General features: G+C 48.2%; 2 protein-coding genes across 3 annotated transcripts in view; one reads left to right on the forward strand and one right to left on the reverse strand.

Annotated features, from left to right (window-relative positions):
• The window catches only part of TOP1MT (topoisomerase (DNA) I, mitochondrial), a 46,640-nt gene extending 41,655 nt beyond the window's left edge, over positions 1-4,985 (forward strand). For both annotated transcript variants that reach the window (XM_021709278.1, XM_008051366.2), the window contains exons 13-14: positions 4,140-4,289; positions 4,801-4,985. In XM_021709278.1, the coding sequence (XP_021564953.1) occupies positions 4,140-4,289; positions 4,801-4,903 (253 nt within the window). In that variant the 3' untranslated portion in view covers positions 4,904-4,985. The remainder of the gene's footprint in view (positions 1-4,139; positions 4,290-4,800) is intronic.
• A 4,354-nt stretch (positions 4,986-9,339) lies between these two features.
• On the reverse strand, positions 9,340-15,487 carry ZNF696 (zinc finger protein 696). The gene is made up of 3 exons (XM_008051368.1): positions 15,436-15,487; positions 13,457-13,567; positions 9,340-10,602 (listed from the first exon to the last, which is right to left on the reverse strand). The coding sequence occupies exons 2-3, from the start codon at positions 13,470-13,472 to the stop codon at positions 9,509-9,511; spliced, it is 1,110 nt and encodes a 369-aa protein (XP_008049559.1). The 5' UTR covers positions 13,473-13,567; positions 15,436-15,487; the 3' UTR covers positions 9,340-9,508.
• Between the last annotated feature and the right edge of the window lie 491 nt (positions 15,488-15,978).

The following is a 15,978-nucleotide window of genomic DNA, read 5'->3' on the forward strand; positions in this document are numbered from 1 at the left end:
TACATGTTGTCTGTCTTTTCCCAGAGGCTCCAATAGACCAAATCACAGTAAACACCATCATTTATGGAGTCGTTTTCTCTTTCTGTCACTTGGTTTTAATTTAACCATCCACCAACCATAATAGCAAGGAGGTTGTGGCCTGCTCCTCACAAGCAGCTTTTCTGATAAGGATGATCCCTGTAGCATTTATGAAATTACAAGCTTTTAACATTGTATTCATTTTTTACTACACATCCAGATGTAACAGCCACAGTCATTTTAAAAGTTCCCCTTTTTTGTTTTACTTTTCTTTTCTTTTTTTTTTTGAGACAGGGTCTTACTCTGTCACCCGGACTGCAATGCAGTGGCATGATGGCTCACTGCAGCCTTGAACTCCTGGGCTCAGGTGATCCTGCTTCAGCCTCCTGAGTAAATGAAACTACAGGCGCACACCATGTCTAATTTTTCCCTTTTTTTTGTAAAGATGGAATCTTGCTTTGTTATCCAGGCTCATCTCGAACTTTTGGCCTCAAGCGATCCTCCCACCTCGGCCTCCCAAAGTGCTGGGATGACAGGCATGTGCCACCACATCTGGCTGCCAGCCTCCTTTTTTCTCATTGCAAATTTACTTAACTCCCAATAGTGTTTAGTCTTTATAGGGTTAATATTACTGCTGCTGGGGAAGGAGAAGATGGCAACAGCAGCTAAAGCCTCTTTTAAAATGTGTCGCAGGCCTGGGAACTGAGTTAACTTCTTCTTTCCCTACTTGGAAGAGGAATGCAAACTTTTAACATTTTTTGGCCCTGCCAAAGCTCACTGTTGGGAATTTGTAGGCCCTTTCTCCACCTGCCCAGAAGAGAACAGAAACCCAAGGCGTCACCTAGGCTGTACTTTTTGCCCCACACGTGAGCTGAGCAGCCAGAAGCAGCCAGTGTCTGATGAGCCCACTCTCTTGGGGTTAACTCTGTTGTTTCCAATTCCAGGGATAACTTTTACCCTCCACCACACACAGCAGCCCTGCTGCTGCTTGCACCATGGGTGAGTCCAGAGCCTACTAGGCATCACAGGTGTGTCATCATTCCTTCCTCTTTCCTCTTCCCAAATAATATTTTGTCCTTGTTTCAGTGAGCCAGGGTTCCAGTGAATCCCGCTTTTGCTGTGTTAGGGTCTCCAAGACCACTCCAAGTTGATGTTTCACAAGGACCTAGGGCATACTCATGGCTGTGATTTATTGCAGCAAAAAGATATCAAACCAGCAAAGTGAAAAGTGTGTAAAGCAAAGAAAATGTTTGAAGAAAATCAGGCTCAAGCATATGGAGTCACACAGTGCATGCTTAATTTATCTCACCAATAAGCTGTGACAACAGGCGTGAAATGCTGTCTACCAGGAGAGCTCATTAGAGACTCAGCACTCAAGATTTTAAAAAATATTATGTTAATTTTGTTAAGAGTTGGGATCTCACTCTATAGGCTAGGCTGGAGTGCAGTGGCTTGATCATAGCCCACTACAACCTCAAATTCCAGGGCTCAAGTGATCCTCCTGCTCAGCCTCCCAAATAGCGGGAAATATAGGTGTGTGCCACCACACCCAATTAAATTTTAATTTTTAACCCAACACAGGGTCTCAATGTGTTGTTCAAGATGGTCTCAAACTTCTGGCCTCAAATGATCCTCCTGCCTCAGACTCCCAAGGTGCTGGGATTATAGGCATGAACCATGCCTGGCAGCACCCAGGGTCTTTATCGGGGCTAGTCACTCACCTGCTTTTCACCTATCAAGATTCCAGACTCCCAGAAGCAGAGCAAGTATTCAGCATAAATCACATTGTTTGTACAGATATCTTAGGCACAGTGAACTACTCCTACTAGTTAGGGTGGTGAAAACCCTCCCAAAATCCAGTTTCAGACACCAGCCAAGGGTCAACCTTGTAAGAAGCCCTTTCTAAGGATGATCAGTTCTGCTGTGTTAACTCTTTTTTCTACACTAATGTATGGAAATACAGTTGATGTTTATCTATCTTGTATCTGGTAACCCTGCTGAACTTGTTTATTATTGCTAGTTGTTTTTTAGTGGATTCCTTACAATTTTATATATACAAGGGCATGTTGTGTGCAAATAGAGATGGTTTTACTGCTTCCTTTCCAATCTGGATGCCTTTTTATTTCTTTTTTTTTTTTTTTTTTTTTTAGTCTGTTGTATTCATTTTGTTGTCCTGACAGGAACCTCCAATAGTGTTATGTACAAGAATCATGAATGAACATTCTTGCCTTGTTCCTGATCTTGGCGAACAAAACTTTCACTCTTTTACCATGGACTGTGATATTGGTTGTAGGTTTTTTATAGATGCTCTTTGTTAAGTTAACATAGTTCAATCCTATATTCCTAGTTTGTTGAGGATTTTTAAAATTATTATTATGAAGGGTGTTGGATTTTGTTAAATGCCTTTTCTGCAACTGAGATGATCATATTTCTTGTCCCTTTTTTTATATTGATATGATGTATTATATAACTTAATTTTGAGATGTTAAACCATCCTTGCATTTTTGGGATAAATCCTACCTGGTTATATTGTCATCCTTTTTGCTAATGTTTTGGGGAGGAATTTTGCATCTCTATCAAGGATATTCTTAGTCTATAGTTTTCTTGTGATGTCTTTGTCTGGTTTTGGTATCAAAATAATGCTGCTCATGGTGTAAGTTGGGACGTGTTCCTATCTCTAATGTTTTGTGAAAGTTTGTGAAGAATTGGTGTTAAATCTTTTTTTTTTTTGAAACTCACTGTGTTGCCCAGACTGGTCTCAAACTCCTGGGCTCAAGTGATTGTCCTACCTCAGCCTCTCAAGTACCTGGGATTATAGGCATGTACCACCATGCCTGGCTAGGGTTAATTCTTCTTTAAATTAATTCACTAGTGAAGCCATCTAGACCTGAGCTTTCTTTGGGAATTTTTAATTACTGATTCAATCACTTGTTTTAGTTCTGTTCAGATGTTCTGTTTCTTCTTGAGTCAGTTTTGATAGTTTGTATCTTTTTAGGAATTATGTCCATTTCATATAGGTCATCTAATATGTTGGTGTTTGATTATTTATATTATTTCCATATCATCCTTTTTTGTAGTCATGTTCCCTCTTTCACTCCTGCTTGCTATGGCTGTGGTTCTTAAAGGGTAAAGTTTTTTTTACCCTTTAAGACAAGCATCCTGAAGTGAAGAGGTATGTTTTTAATTGTGTGTGTGTGTGTGTGTGTGTGTGTGTGTGTGAGAGAGAGAGAGAGAGAGAGAGAGAGAGAGAGAGAGAAATATCAAGCAATTAGACCAAGAGTATTCAGTGAAAAATAAGGCTGTCATCCATCCTGACCTCTAGTTCCCCAGAGGCAACTGCTGTGAGATTTCTTATGTATTTTCTAGAAATACCCTACATGTGCATGCTGGCTTGATCTTCTGCTTTTCCCTCCTCCTTTTTTCACATATATATCATCCCACCTAACCCTTGGCATCTTGGTGTCTTCATTTTCTCTGTCAGCCCCTGAAGATGTGACTCATGTTTTTACAGCTTTGGAACAGAGAGCCACTTACCAGGGCCCTGTACTTTAGGCCCAGTGGGCTGTTCCCCCTGTGTGGCAGCATTTCCACATGTACACATGTTCAGGTGTATTTGTAGCACAAGTTTCTAGAAAAGGGTTGGGGTTAAAGGTCATGTGCATTGGTGATGTCATAGCATCTGTAGGTAAGACAAATGTGAAAGGAGCGCCTGTTTTTTAAACTTCGCTTTCCTTTAAAAATATAGGAAGAAGGGTTGAGCATTTTCTCAAATGTTGAAAAGGATTTGTATTTGTTTTTTGGGGCCTGTTCTTGTCCTTTGCCTCAGCCTTTGTCTACTGTAGTAAGGATTTTACCAGTCAGGTCTGGCTGGACCACTTCACCTTTCAGCCGAGGGCCCTCTTCAGTGGCTCAGTTTCTGGTCTGTGTCTGATGTGGCAGCTGGGCTAGGAGTCAAGGCTCAGCTTTGACCTTTGATCCTGTCTAGTTTTCTTACCTCTTGCCATGATGACTGATGATGATGACAGGATTACATCTATGAGGTTGGGTGGGGGGCAGTGGGAGATGTGCAGGTCTCCTTGGGGACCAACACAGAGTCTTAAGTCCTCGTCTTCTCTTGCCAGTTCCCTGGAGAAGAAGAGGCGGCTGCTAGAGAAGCTTCAGGAGCAGCTGGCCAGGCTGAGCACACAGGCCACAGACAAGGAGGAAAATAAGCAGGTGGCCTTGGGCACGTCCAAGCTCAACTACCTGGACCCCAGGATCAGCATCGCCTGGTATGTGAGCCTGAGTCCACAGTTCCCATGTGTGGCCTTGGGAAGGGCCTGGATTTTCCAGGAGACCCTAGCTCAGTCCACCCAGTGTCTCTTCCCCCCATCCCATGTGCTTCCCCGTAGTCAGCACAGATAATTTCTGTGACAGGGACCCCTGATACTGAATCCTGTGTCATAGCTCTCTCCCCTGAGGGACTGACAGGGTGAAGCTGGGATGGGGGCTAGCAGTGACTTGAGACATGGAATCACTAGGAATGCCCATGTGCTTAGCCTGCCCACTGAGAGTGGGAGGTGCCCCACCTGGTGGACACTTGGGCCATAGCAGGTGTGGTCTTTGATGCCTCCCTGACACCCGCAAGGGTGGGGTCAGGTTGCCCAGGAGAAGCAGGTCCGGGCCACACACAGCCGCTCTGATCTTCTGCTAGGCCAAGGCTGCCTGTGCTCTTCATGAGCACCTGGCCTTCAAGGTGGGCAAGCAACTGGCTTGTTCGTGGTGACACTGTCCTCTCTGCAGGTGTAAGAGGTTTGGGGTGCCTGTGGAGAAGATCTACAACAAGACGCAGAGGGAGAAGTTCGCCTGGGCTCTCGACATGGCAGGCGAGGACTTTGAATTTTAACCACTGTGTCTCTCTTGAAACTTCTTTTGTGTTTTTTTCACTGTTAAAGTAATATTGGGGAATTTTGCACAATAAAATATTTTGCACATTTGTTGTGTCTTTATAGAAAAAGTCCCTGATACCTGTCCTGTCCTTTGAAGCTCTGTCCCTCCGCCTGTACAGCATTCTCGACTCTCATATCCCATTAGCATTCCAGCCAGGACCCATGATTCCTGCTTAAGGGAAGAAGAGAAGCTATGTTTTGTGGACTCTGAGGCTGAGGGCCCTTGGGGGAGGATTCCACATCTGCTCACCCACCCTCTCCCCACTCCCCCCAGGGGCCTCATCCCCTCACCAAATACTTCAGTTTCCCTTCCCCTACCTCTCCCCAACCCCTCTCCTGGGGCTCTCAGCAGGTCCACACGTGCTGCCTGGTCACTAAAATCAGTGGCTGCTTTTCAGTTCCCATCTCACCCAGGCTCTTCATAGCTCTCAACTGTGATTATGATGGCCTTTTGCCTCAGTTTCGTAACCCTATATCCTTCCAGATCTCCTATTTCTAAGCTGTCCCTCTGCTCAACACTTTGCTCCTCAGGGCTGCTTCCACAGCTGTCTCTCACATGGATGCTCTCCCTGGGCCTCCCATCCATCCCATCAGAATCCCTGCAAGGCAGTGCCCAGCTCCCTGTTTGAGACCCCTGGTCAGCCAGAGGACACTGGCCCCCTAGAGGCTGAGCCTCCACACCAATGTGGTGGCTTCTGGGTGCTCTAGGCATAACTTATTCCCATCATGGCTGACTCGCTGGGATGCTGCTGCCCCTGGGGACTCATGTTTAAACTTCGGTCACCTTCAAAGTACTCTCTGTTTGATGCAATACACCTATTGAGATGCTTTTTCAGAACACTTTTTGAACTTGTCAATTTTGATACCTTTTAGTACTTCTGTCATATTTTTTTTTTTACCTCTTCCACATTAGCAAAACGTTTCCCTTTGAGGACATTTTTCATCTGGGGAAACAAAAATAAAGGTGCTTGGATTGAGTTTGGGTGAATAAGGAGGGACACCTGTTTGCCACAGCTTGGGATGTTTCTGTTAGGGTATGGATAGGGTGAGGGTGGATGGATGGATGGAGAGGGGCACAACACCGCCAGAGCTGGCGTGCCAGAGGTGCCTGCTGACACCCAGAGATCCGAGTAATGCAAAGAATTGCAACACACACAGAGGCAAAGGAAGAAAAGTTTATTTAAAAGTAAATTAGAGAAAGAGAAGGGAGAGAGAAGATTCACCTCCCCAAGGTGGGGGAGGGGGCCAAAGCCAGGAAGCGTGGTGACAGCCATAACTCAAAGAGCACACGGCCATACCAGAGTCTAGCAAGGCAGTGGCTGCTGGCTGCTTGTGGTTGCGTCCTTTTAACCATTCCCCTTGATGGGGGAAGATCATTAAGGTGATTGGGTGGTGGTCTGCTCCACGTCATCACAAAGGGGCAGACAAACGCAGGTACTGATGTCAGGTGATGGACAGCAAGCAGATGGGTGGGTTAGACACATGATTGCTGCCATGGTGGAGTTTATCTGTGTCATGTAGGTCACAAAGGGATGATTAGGTTAACTTGGGGAGTTTGGGCCTGGAAGGGTTTTTCCTGCAAGAGACTTGTTAGACATTTGCAGTTCACAAACTCCTTGACCAAAGGTAGTGTATTATCACTTTTATGACTTTGGCCAGTCAAAGGGTGATCTTTGACAAGGAACCTAAAAGTTTACTAGAGATTATTGTGCTAAACCATGAACTGAAAGGTTGGGCTGTCCTAGTCTTGCATCAGATGGAGATTTGCCCAGGGGGATGGGATAGGCTGCTGCTTGTCCTACAGTGGAATGTCTGAACACTTTCTATTGGTTATGCTAAGGCAAAAAGACTAAATAAGCTAAGTTTCTTCTAGGTTTCTATAAGTACTACCTTTCAGTTTCTTCCACAAATCATGATGCAATCTTGTCAAACTTCTAGATAAAAACTTCGGTTTACTGATCCAGGGAACAAATTATGATTGTACTACAAGGGGTCTGCCCTCCAAAGATAATTCTGGGGTTTCTTTGGGTTCCTTCTCATAAAATTTTTTGAGTTGACGTCTCACATCAGCCACAGCCTTGATCTGAGGGGCTCAGGCAGTCCTTCCACCTCAGCCTTCCAAGTAGCTGGAAATACAGGTATGCACTACCACACCCAGCTTATTTTTAAAATGTATTTCAGAGACGAGATTTCACCAAGTTGCCCCAGGCTGGTCTCGAACCCCTGAGCTCAGGCAGTCCTCTTGCCTCGGCCTTCCAAGGTACTGGGATTACAGGCTTGAGCCACCATGCCTGGCCATGATTGCAATATTTTGATATTAATGCTGTGCCTCGACTCCACAAGGGAGGGGGTCAACAAGGGGTGACTGACCTCCTTTTCCATCATAGGCTGAGATTTAGCTTTTCAGGTTTCCCTTGGCCCAGAGGGGATCTGCTGAGTCAGTTGAGGGACCTGTTTTTATTTTTGGTTTACAACAGACATGGTGGACTTGCTTCCCTTAGAATAGTGATGCAGCACCCAGATAAGTAGGTGCCAAACAAACACAGGTTGAAATTTCATACAAGTACCTTGGACCTCATTTTCCTGTACTGCCTTCAAGAGCTGAGCAGTTTTGCAAGCTGCATACTCCAAAATGGTGGGAAAAAAGTGACCAGCTCCTTCCAGCCAAGTCTTAGGGTCTTTCTTCTGTACCTCTTTCATGATACTCCCCCTGTCATGCTAGAACCCTAGTAAATCCAACCAGGACATAACAGTGTTCAAGAGGCCAAAGAAAAGACCCAGAGACACTGGAGGAGACATAGGGTTTATTGGAGACTTACATGCAGGGAGTCTAGGGGCAGCCGCTTGTCAGGGAAAAAAACCACTTCCCTTTGTGACAAGCATGGTCATATAGTCACTTTCACATAGCAACCTCTGCATAGCAACCTCCACGTAGCTCAAAACAAAGGGCCTCAGTTCCTTGCATGTGCAGCATCCCAAGGAACAGGCCAGGGTCCAGATGTTCTTCATAGGTATGGCATAAACATCCAAGCTGGTTGTACCCGAAGTCCATACCTTAGAACACCAAATGCACACATTCACCAAGGAACATAGGGCCATTCTCAGGGTATGCTCGAGATATTGGCTGTTTGGTGAGACATGACCACCGTACAACCTTGCATATTTCATTTACTTTTGTGCATTGCCTACTTTGTGTCCAGGGCTGTGCTGAAATAATTCTGGCTACAAGGATTTCAAGACATTGATGGAGAAACAGAGCATACAACTCTGATACAAGCTAGAAAGTGACTCTTGACTCTTAAAAAGTGTGATGGAACTAAACAAGATGAAAAATCTGATACATAAATAAATCTCAAGAACATTAGCAGAGGGAAAGAAGTCAGACATAAAAGTCTATTCTGTTTATATAAAGTGCTAGAACAAGCAAAAGGGATTACAGTGACTGAAATTCACAATAGCAATGGCTGCCTCTGAGGATGAGGGGACTGACTTGAAGGGGTCTATGAGAACTTTCTTGTTGTTTTTTTTTTTTTTTTTTTTTTTTTTTTTTTTGAGTTGGAGTCTCACTCTGTCGCCCAGACTGGAGTGCAGTGGCCGCTCCCGGCCACCGCAGCCTCGACCTGCTGGGCTCCGGCAATCCTTCCGCCTCAGCCTTCCGAGTAGCCGGAATTACAGGCATGCGCCACCACGCCCAGCTGATTTTTTTGATTTATTGTAGAGATGAGGTCTCGCTGCCCAGGCGGGTCGCGACCCATGGGCTCAGGCAATCCACTCACCTCAGCCTCCCAAAGGCGCGGGATTACAGGCTGAGCCACCGAGCCCGGCTTGTTGTTATTGTTTTTTAGCAGACAGGGTCTCACTCTGTACTCACTCACTGCTAGAGTACAGTGGTGTGATCTACAGCTCACTGCAGCCTTGAACTCCTAGGCTCAAGTGATCTTCTTGCATCGGCCTCCCAGAGCGCTGGAATTATAGGCGTAAGCCACCATGCCTAGCTAGTCTATGGCAACTTTCTAGGGTAATGAAAATAGTGTATATCTGGATAGCATGGTATAAAGGTCAAAACAGGTTGTCTGTCAAAACCCATAATTGAACACATCAGATCTATGCGTTTCCTGGTATATAAATTATACCTCAGGGAAAACCACCACCAAGACTGTGAAAATGAAAGAACTTCATTGCAGTTGACTGTGTATGAGAGGCGAGAGCACTCAGGAGGGGGTGCACGGTGCTGCCCGAGGCAACCTGTAAACAACAGGCAGTCCAGCCTAGGACTGGACATTTCCACCTTTCCTTTGGGAAAACCTGCACTCCCACCTGAAACACTTGCCTTTTCTAAGACCTTTCTCTTCTGATTGCTCCTGAGCAAGGGTACAGACAGGCAGACTCAGGCTTTCACAGAGGCAAGCATTTAAACCACTGAGACAGCTTTATTATTTTCCTTACTGCACGTGGAATGAGTACACAAACCTCTGCCTGTGGGCGAACTCCAGTAAGTGTTGCACCCACCCCTGCAATCCTGTTCACCCATTTCTTCTGCTCCACAGTCCCCCACCACAGGCTCACTCGGTGCCATGCACCCGCCGGTGCTGGATCAGATGAAAGCTCAGGCGGAAGGCCTTGCCACACTCAGTGCAGCGGAAAGGCTTTTCCCCTGTATGGATCCTCTGGTGCCGGAAGAAGCCTGACAGCGCCCGGAAGGCACGCCCACAGTCGCTGCACTCATAGGGCTTCTCCCCAGTGTGGATCCTGCGGTGCTCACTAAGGAAGGAGCTGCGGCTGAAGGCGCGGCCGCAGTCCTGGCACTCGTAGGGCCGCTCCCCAGTGTGCACCCTCTGGTGCTGGATGAGGTTGGAGCTCTGGCTGAAGGCCTTCCCACATTCCTTACACGCATATGGGTTCTCCCCATGGTGAATTCTCTGGTGCCGAACAACGTTTGAACTGTGAATGAAGGTTTTCCCACATTCACTACATCCATATAGTCTTTCTCCAGTGTGAATTCTCTGATGCTTGATTGCATCTGACCTCTGACTGAAGGACTTGCCACACTCAGTACATTCGTAAGGTTTTTCTCCTGTGTGAATTCTCTGATGTCGAATGAGGTTGAAGCTCTGGCTAAAGGCTTTCCCACACTCTTTACAAACATAAGGTTTCTCCCCATTGTGAATTCGCTGGTGTCTGACAACGTGTGAGCTGTGGATGAAGGCTTTACCACAGTCACTGCATTCATAGGGTTTCTCTCCAGAATGGATGCTCTGATGTTTTGCCACATCTGAATAGCACTTGAAGCTCCGGTCACAGGTGTTGCATTGATAAGGCCGCCCTTTCCACTGGCCTCTTTGATCTGCCACAGCACCTGTGTTCAGAGAGCCGTCTGGCTTGGGCACACCATTCTCGTGGCCACTTTGCCTCCCAGTTTTCTCACAAATGACTGGGCCCCAAGGGGCATCTCTGGACCTCTTTCCAGTTTCCTCATTTTCACAAAGGTCAAGAGACCCCAGTGCCTGGGGAGAGTCCCGCAATGGGGCTGGCACAGCCTCTCCATGGCTCTCTCCCTCTGAAGTCTCCTGCTTTGGTGTCAATCGTGTGCTCCGAGCTGCTTGCTCTACAACTGAGATGGCACATTTGGTGGCCTGGCTGCCACTCGAGGCCTGTGCTAGAAAAGCAGAGGTCAGACAAGTTTAGATATAACAAACCATTACACGATGGAAAGCAGCATGTGAGTCTAGGATGGCCCTGGCAACTCATGGTGATGACAACTCATGGTGATGACAGTGATATCAGTGTGCCATCCAGTCCCCACCCAATTTTCCTCTCCAACCTTCTTAACAACTGTGGTTACAGGGTGGATGAGGGGCTGCGGAAGGCTAACTAGAATCCTGCACTGTGACTTCAGAAATAGGGCTAAGCCTCTAGCTTCAGCCTGCCCAGTCAGGAAGGATAAAAGCACAAACTCTGGGTACTTCCTTATGCTGCCAGATGGCCTGGAAAGCATAGGAAACTTGTTGGCAGCATAACAGAATGAAAAGGAAGCAGATGTATCAGGCTCACGTCCTGGTTCCAGCTTATTTCTCTGACCTTGGACTCACTGACATAACACTGCATCCTTAATGGCTCCCCCAACCCATCAAACTTTTGAGTGGGTTCTGTTATGTGCATATAAGAGAGTCCTTAGTCAGACAGAAGCTGTATCAACAGCTGTAGGTAGCAGCCCATCAGGGGCCATGGCGTAGGCCAGGCTGAGGGGCGGCCCCATCCAGTCTGGGCATCAATGGTCCTTGTTGTTTGGCAGTGAAGCTGCTAGTTAAATTTGGTCCTGCTGGCTCACAGGGACAGAACACGTGGCCATTTACACAAAACTTTAGGGAAGTGGTGGCAAAACACTGGGGCATCAGAATGCTGGATGGTTGACAAAAGCTCAACAACAAGTGGCATAACAAAGGGAAAAGGACTGTCAAGGCAAGTACATCAACCAAGTTAAGGGAGATTCTTCCACTTACAGACAACAATCTGCAGCAGACAAACTGCAGCAGCTAAATTCTCTACTGTACCCCTCACAGAAACGTAAACTGTGCAGATGTGGTGGAAACTCTCATGTGGGCAGGGCTGAGGGCAGAGGCACATCCAGGACAGATCAGAGCAGGCAGCCCGCCATCGATGTTTCCCACCTGTGCCCTAGCACGAGGTCATTGTACTGAGCAGCAGAAGGTGGGGAGAGGCCCCAGAGGGTGCTCAGAACAGAAGCCTCCAACCCTGGTCTTGTAGTTTGGCAGACTTGGAAGTTCAAGAACTGACTCAAAAATATTGTTTATGAAGAAAAAGAGTTAGTCAAAACTGTAATGAGAGGAGGGCCACATACAATCTCTCGAGCTCTACTGGATCAGGCCTTCTGGTCCTGAGGACTCCTTCCCTCAGGAATCCCAGGTTCCAGCAGGCAGCCCCTGCACTGTCCAGCCCTGTGCAGAGGTTCCTCCCCAGTGACAAACTCTCAGGATGGCCCCAAGGGGCCCAAAACATAAAGCCGTGTTCTCATGGAGCAATTCTATCCTGAGGGCATCTTTGACAATGTTTGGAGACATTTTGGGTTGTTGAACTGGGAGAGGGGCACTACTGGCATCAGGTGGGCAGAGGCAAAGAATGAACACACAATGCACAGGACAGGCCCTTGAACAAGACTCATCCATCCCAAAATGGCCATAGTGCCCGGGCTGAGAGGCCTTAACAGAAATCTTCTCAGAGGCAACCTGGGGCTGCCAGACTTTCTAACCAAAAAGACTGGCAAAGACAGGCACCAAATGGAGACCCAGGAGATCTGATGGGCTTATCATTCATTTCTCTCCCTCACCCTGCTTCCAAGGACACAGTACAGGCTCTGCACCAGCAACTGAGATGTGTTATTTTCCCTGTATTCAAAACGGGTTGTTTTGGATTAACCTTTTCCTCCACCATTCCGTGTATGTTGGCACCTGCTAAAATTGTCACTCAGCCCAAAGTTGCAGGACTGTGAAAAGTCCCATCTGGACTGGACCTGGACATGAAAGGAAGGAGAGGCTGGGCCTGGAAGCCCTGGGTTTGAAGAATGGCTCCCTGTGGGCTGTTTCCTCCCATTCTCCAGAGATGATATGTCTGTGCATGGAATGGGGGTTTCTTTGAACTCATGGGAGACACAGGTCAAGGTGTATCGGGGTGCATGTGTGCTCTGGGTAGCCACAGTCTCCCACTGCTGAACAAGAATCATCAGATAGAGCATGAGTGTGAAAATACTTCAAAAAGTGCACATTTCTTTGGTAAGAGAAGATGGCATTATTGTTAGGGCCAGTTATATACTAATGTAATAACAGCACAATAATAATAAGTATGAGTCCTCAGCTTTGATGACCCTCAAATGTGGCCTTAAACCTTTCAGAATACAGGGAGCCTGCAAGGGCAAACACACAAAGGATGGGAGGCTGCCAGGACTCTCTCTCATTAAACTCTTCCTGGTCATCTCCTCTGAGGGTATGCCAGCTGACACTACTGGGCACTGGACAAACAAAGTCAGATATTAATATACTCATCCTCAGAAATCTCCAGGCTAGCAGGTGGGAAACCAGAGAAAGAGAGCAAGAGGCACAGTGTATAGCTAGGAGAGCACCTGACAGAGGCACCAGGAATGGAGCAGAAAGAGGTGGACCAGCAAGTAGAAGGTACAGAGGGTGGTGACAGAGGAGAGGCTGTGGCAGAGCAGTGCTACCTGAGCCCACCATATTCCCTTAGCAGCTGGGCAGATGGACTTGGGAGGAGCTGTCTCCATCTCCCTAACCCCAGGAGGATCTTGCCCCAATGCCTCTGGGCCTCATTACAGACGTGTCCTCTCATAGCTGGAGGCTCTGGTTCAGGCACCACTGGCCCCTGGACCCTGGGCAGACACAGAGCATGGGTATGTGTAGCCACAGCTGCTAACTACCTGCTCTGGCTTCCTTTCTAGTTCCACACTGAGCATGCTCAGCAGTTTCAACCTGTCCCCTCACCTGTGGGGGTCTCCATTACGTCTCTCCTAGCATCTGAAGACCCAGGCCTGGGGGCCTCTCCTCCTCACTCCACTTTGCAGAACACCAGCAGTGGGAACAATTTCTGCTTACCTACAAGAAAAAGGGGGAAAAAAGACAATGAGGGCGAGATAAGGAGGGGTGAGGGGACAATGAGATCAGAACACCTTCAGAGAAGAGAGAGTCAAAAGAGGTCCTGGGTAGTCCTGAGGGCACTGCCTCACCTAGTTGGGCCCACCTGTCACCAGCAATCAAGAAAGTGCTGACTCAACAGACATCCCCAGAAGCTGCTGTTCTGTGGGATGCCCTGGGGAGTCTGGTTCAGGTTCTGCTGACCCCCTGAACCCTGGACAGATGCAGAGTACATGTAGTCATGGCCATAGCTGCTAGCTGCCTGAGCATGCTCAGCACCTCCAACCAGTCCTCAGATGTCTAGAGAAATTCCCAGAGGCTTTAAAATTTTCTGGATAATTATAAGGATTTGAATATAAAGACATAAAAAAATTAAGAACAAATTATTTGAGTGGTGCAATTTTGGATTGAGCAATGAATTTTCTAAGCATGACATCAAAGGTAACGCCTGACAGATTTAACTACATAAGAAGATTTGATGTAAAAAACAAATATTTTAAAAGGGAAATATTCTTTTATGTGCAATATAAAGATTCAGGTTCTTACTTGATAAAGACCACTACATATTAATGAGACAGTATGAAAACAAGCAGGCAATAGATGCTTTAAGTCCCACTTCATTTGCAGTTAAGAAATGTAATGTAAGCTATTTGAAGGCTGAGGCAGGAGGATTGCTTGAACCATGAGTTTGAGGCCAGCCTAGGGAACAGAGCAAGGCCCTGTTTCTTAAAAAAAAAAAAAAAAAAAAAGCAATTTAAGTCTGGATGTGGTGGCTTACACCTGTAATCCTGTCTCTCTGGGAGGCTGAAGTGGGAAGATTGTTTGAGCTCAGAAGTTCAAGACCAGCCTAGGCAATGGGGCAGGACCTCATCTCTAAAAAAAAAAAAAAATTAGCTGGGGGTGGTGGCACATGCCTGTAGTCCCAGCTATTTAGGAGGCTGAAGTGGAAGGCTCACCTGAGCCCAGGTGGTTGAGCCTGCAGCGAGCTATGATGGTGCCACTGCACTCTAGCCAAGGTGATATAGTGAGACCATGACTTAAAAAAAGAAAGAAAGAAAGGTAGTAATTTTTTTTTTTTTTTTTTGAGTTGGAGTCTCACTCTGTCGCCCAGACTGGAGTGCAGTGGTCTCTCCCGGCCACCGCAGCCTCAACCTGCTGGGCTCCGGCGATCCTTTCGCCTCAGCCTTCCAAGTAGCCAGAATCACAGGCCTGTGCTACCACGCCCGGCTGATTTTTTTTGATTTATTGTAGAGATGAGGTCTCGCTGCCCAGGCGGGTCTCGAACCCGCGGGTTCAGGCAATCCACTCACCTCAGCCTCCCAAAGGCGCGGGATTACAGGCTGAGCCACCGAGCCCGGCTGAAAGGTAGTAATTTCAAGTGCCTCTTTTTTACTCTGAAAGTAGATTTTTAAAAGATTCTTACAACCAAGAACTATGGTAAACGCACTCTTGCACACGGCTGGTAAGGGTACTTGGCTGGCGGGTAATTTGACAACTTACAACGGCCTTAGAAAGTACGGCGGATGCGATCTCCCTCCCAGAAGGCTACCTGGCCATGAAGTCGCGGCTATCTGCAGAGATTTACCTATAGGGTTACTTCCCCTTCCTCTGGACGGAAGTAAAGGCCAGGACGGGCTGAGTTGAGGGCTGCCAGGCGACCACTGGTCGCAGTGCGGGCCCCGCTCGCTGCCGGCCGCGCCCTCCGGAACCGACGCGCGGACAACTGAAGCCAGCGAAGACGCCTTGTCCAGGGCAGCTGGACTCCACTCGCGGCCACACATCCCCGGGGACAGCTCCTCGGCCTGTCCCGTCCGCCCACCGACACTCACCTGCCACCCAAGCAGCACGCCCGAAGCGCCACTGGCCCCGCCCCCGCAGCGCGGGCACTTCCGGCGACGCTCTGGGCCGCTGGAGGATAGCGCACTCGGCTGCCTGGGAGGAGCGGGACGGCTCCATGGTTCGCGTCCCCCGGCGGTTCCGAGGCGGCATCCTCAGCTCCGCTGTCGCCCTGGCCCAGTCCTGCTCACGCAGAGAACCCCGGCCTCCGCGGGGCGAGGTCGCGCAGCTGCCGCGTCGGGGTCTGGCACAAGCCAACTGCGGATCGGACGCGTGGAGGCGACGCCACCGCGGGACAGCGGGCCCTGCGGGGACGCGGGTGCGTCCCGGCCACCGAGACGGGCAGCGCGAGGGGAGGGGAGCGGGCCGCGGAGACACTGCGTCCCCGTTTCCGTGTGAGTGGATGTCTGCTGCAGGCCAACACGTCACCGCACAGCATTCGTCACCTAGGTCTCTGGATCGGAGCCCGGCACGCCTTGGCTGGGTCCTCTGCTCGCGTTCACAAGCTCATCCAAAGCCCCCCGGGGAAGGGCCCA

Source organism: Carlito syrichta, unplaced genomic scaffold (assembly GCF_000164805.1).
Source record: "Carlito syrichta isolate Samal-C Ts95f unplaced genomic scaffold, Tarsius_syrichta-2.0.1 Scaffold170277, whole genome shotgun sequence".
NCBI classification, from domain to species: Eukaryota; Metazoa; Chordata; class Mammalia; order Primates; family Tarsiidae; genus Carlito; species Carlito syrichta.